General features: G+C 33.1%; 1 protein-coding gene across 1 annotated transcript; it reads right to left on the bottom strand.

Annotated features, from left to right (window-relative positions):
• Positions 1 to 452: 452 nt before the first annotated feature.
• On the bottom strand, positions 453 to 1373 carry LOC120433489 (olfactory receptor 6N2-like). Its single transcript, XM_039599768.1, has one exon. The coding sequence runs from the start codon at positions 1371 to 1373 to the stop codon at positions 453 to 455; it is 921 nt and encodes a 306-aa protein (XP_039455702.1).
• Positions 1374 to 2715: the final 1342 nt, after the last annotated feature.

Raw genomic sequence — 2715 nt, 5'->3', positions numbered from 1 at the left:
TGAAAACACATTTTGACTGTGAAAATGCCTTTACCCTCGTGGGGACCAAAATCCAGGTCCCCACCAGTGTAGTAAATTTCAGATTTTGGTCCCCACAAATATAATAAGAACCTGTACACACACACACACACACACACACACACACACACACACACACACACACACACAACACACACACACACACACACACACACACACACACACACACACAAAAGGCCAGCGGAATTTGACTCTTTTTACTAAATCATTTTCATAACAGCGATTGATAATCTGTGATAAATGGAAAAGAAGGAAAAACATGAAATGCAGACATGTTTAGACTTTAAATATTACCAGCATCAGTCTAAAAAGTTAAATATCTTTGCTTTATGACCATTACATATGTCAACAATAACAGAATAGACATGAACACTTACATAAATGCCATAAATAATAGTGCAGTCATTTCAGTGTTATTTAACTAGACATAACAATATCTTGAGATGTTTAGAAATTTCATTCATTTTGAGTCCATATATAATTGGATTTAAAAGAGGATGGAATAAAATCAACTCAAAGGTCAATATCAAACGAAGAGTTTTTGATAAGTCAGTTTCCAGTCTAACTATAATTATATCAAAGAAAATAAAACAAGAAAAGTTAATTAAAACCAGCAAGTGGGGTAAACATGTCTTTAGAGCTTTTTTTCTCACATCTCTACACCTTTGGTAAGATAGTTTAAGAATCTTTATGTATGTAAAAAGTATGAAAAGCATTGGTAGAAGGGCAATATTTATAAACATGACCACACCATATATAGATATTGCAACTGACGGCACACACTGAAGCTTGTGAACTGAATTGTTACAAAAAATTCCTGTCAGAGTAAAACTACAGAGTTTTACATTAGAATACAACACACCTAACATCAAGGCTTCAAAAGCAGGTATAAGCCAAGCTAAAATCAGACAGACATATATAGTTATTCTATTCATAATAACTGGATATTGCAGGGGTTTGCATATAGACACATACCTGTCATATGCCATTGCTGCCAACAGTAAAAACTCTGAACCAACCGAGGTGTAATATGATAAACCTTGGAAAAGACAAAGTGGATATGATATCATCTGTTTTTGAGACAAAACATCAGATAAGAGCTTTGGATAGATAATCATGCTGTAAAGAACAGAGTTGATTAACAAAGCTGCAATAAAAATGTACATCGGCTCATGAAGGTTTTTGTGCGAGCAAATAAGGCACACTATAGTGGAATTACAGCAGAGTATCAGAATATAAAGTGTAAATATGACAACAAAATAAAGATATCTGTATTTGTGCAATTCTGCAAACCCACCAAGAGTTAACAATGTTACATTTAATTTGACATCCATTGAATGAACAAAATGTTATTTACTATACAACTAGATGACATAAATGGTATTTATTAAAAACAAATGAAAAGACAAGTCTTAATATATTGTAGTAATACTTTTCCAGCACCGAACTAAGAAGTAATTGGCTCTGTGGCTTTGTTTTATCATAAAATCTTCCATTCTCAATGGGACTCATTAGGTTCTTCAAGAACATGTAAACAACTTCACCAAACTTTATCAGTTGACATTTATGTCTGTATGATGTATCATCATACATCATACCTCATACAGAGGTGTGTAGACTTAGCAGTGTAGGTAAAATAATAATAAAGTTATAATAATAAATTATCATTATTATTATTATTATAACTTTCCAAAACCAAAGTGCTTGTTGGCTTCTAGTATATATTCTGAGCCCAGGCCATGAAAGACAGGTAATTAGTAAAAATCAATTACCTTAAAATCAATTCTAAACATAATGCATTATGTTAATTTTTCTTAGTTTTTAGAAGATGTCTGGCTGCTGTATTTTGCACGATCTACAGTCAATTTAATCCTTTCTGAATGATACCTGTTACAAGACCATTACATTACTGTATTTTTCTGACTATAAAGGCGCATTTAAAATCCTCTAATTTTCTCAAAAATCAACAGTGCGCCTTATGTATGAATTCTGGCTGTGCATACTGACCTTGAACCGATTTTATGTGGTACATGGTGCCACGTACCCCGAGAGCACAGTACATAGACTAGAAAAATGAGTTATAGAAAAAGAATATAAATGAATAAATTGGTTTACTTTCGATTAACTGAGCAGTGTTTTGAGGTGTTTAGAAATTCCCTTCATCTTTAGTCCTTCATCTTTAGTCCTTATATCATCTGTTACAAACTGTAACATCATTACAAAAAGTGCAGTTTTTGGAAACTCTGATTCCAGTTTAACTATAACCATATAACTAGTAAGCAAACAAGAGTAGTTAAATAAAACTAGCACATGAGGCAAACAGGTTTGTGCAGCTTTTTGAAGCTACTATATTAACAACTTTAAGAGACTGTTAGAAAGGTGTAGGATTAAACTTACATGGGTGAACATTCTTTTAATCTTTCTTTGCACTTGAAAAAATAATGCAATGTGTATGAAAGATACAATAAACCCAGGGAACCTGTCACGGTTCTGGGTCGGTTCGACCCAGCATTCTGAGTTTATTATGTTTTGGTTTATTCTTGGATGATTGTTTTGTTACCTTTGTGATTTGTTGGTTATTATTTGAATTCTATGTTTTACCTCCCTCGTTAATTACTCCCAGCTGTGTCCCCCACCTGTGTCTAATCTCCCTGTGTTTCTCTGAGTGTATTTAAG

The sequence above is a fragment of the Oreochromis aureus genome, linkage group 16 (assembly GCF_013358895.1).
Source record: "Oreochromis aureus strain Israel breed Guangdong linkage group 16, ZZ_aureus, whole genome shotgun sequence".
Taxonomy (NCBI): domain Eukaryota; kingdom Metazoa; phylum Chordata; class Actinopteri; order Cichliformes; family Cichlidae; genus Oreochromis; species Oreochromis aureus.
This window is presented reverse-complemented; position numbering and strand designations above follow the sequence as displayed.

Coding starts and splice junctions, on each gene's coding strand:
- LOC120433489 (XM_039599768.1), bottom strand. CDS start 1,373: ATGGATGTCAAATTAAATGTAACATTGTTAACTCTTGGTGGGTTTGCA.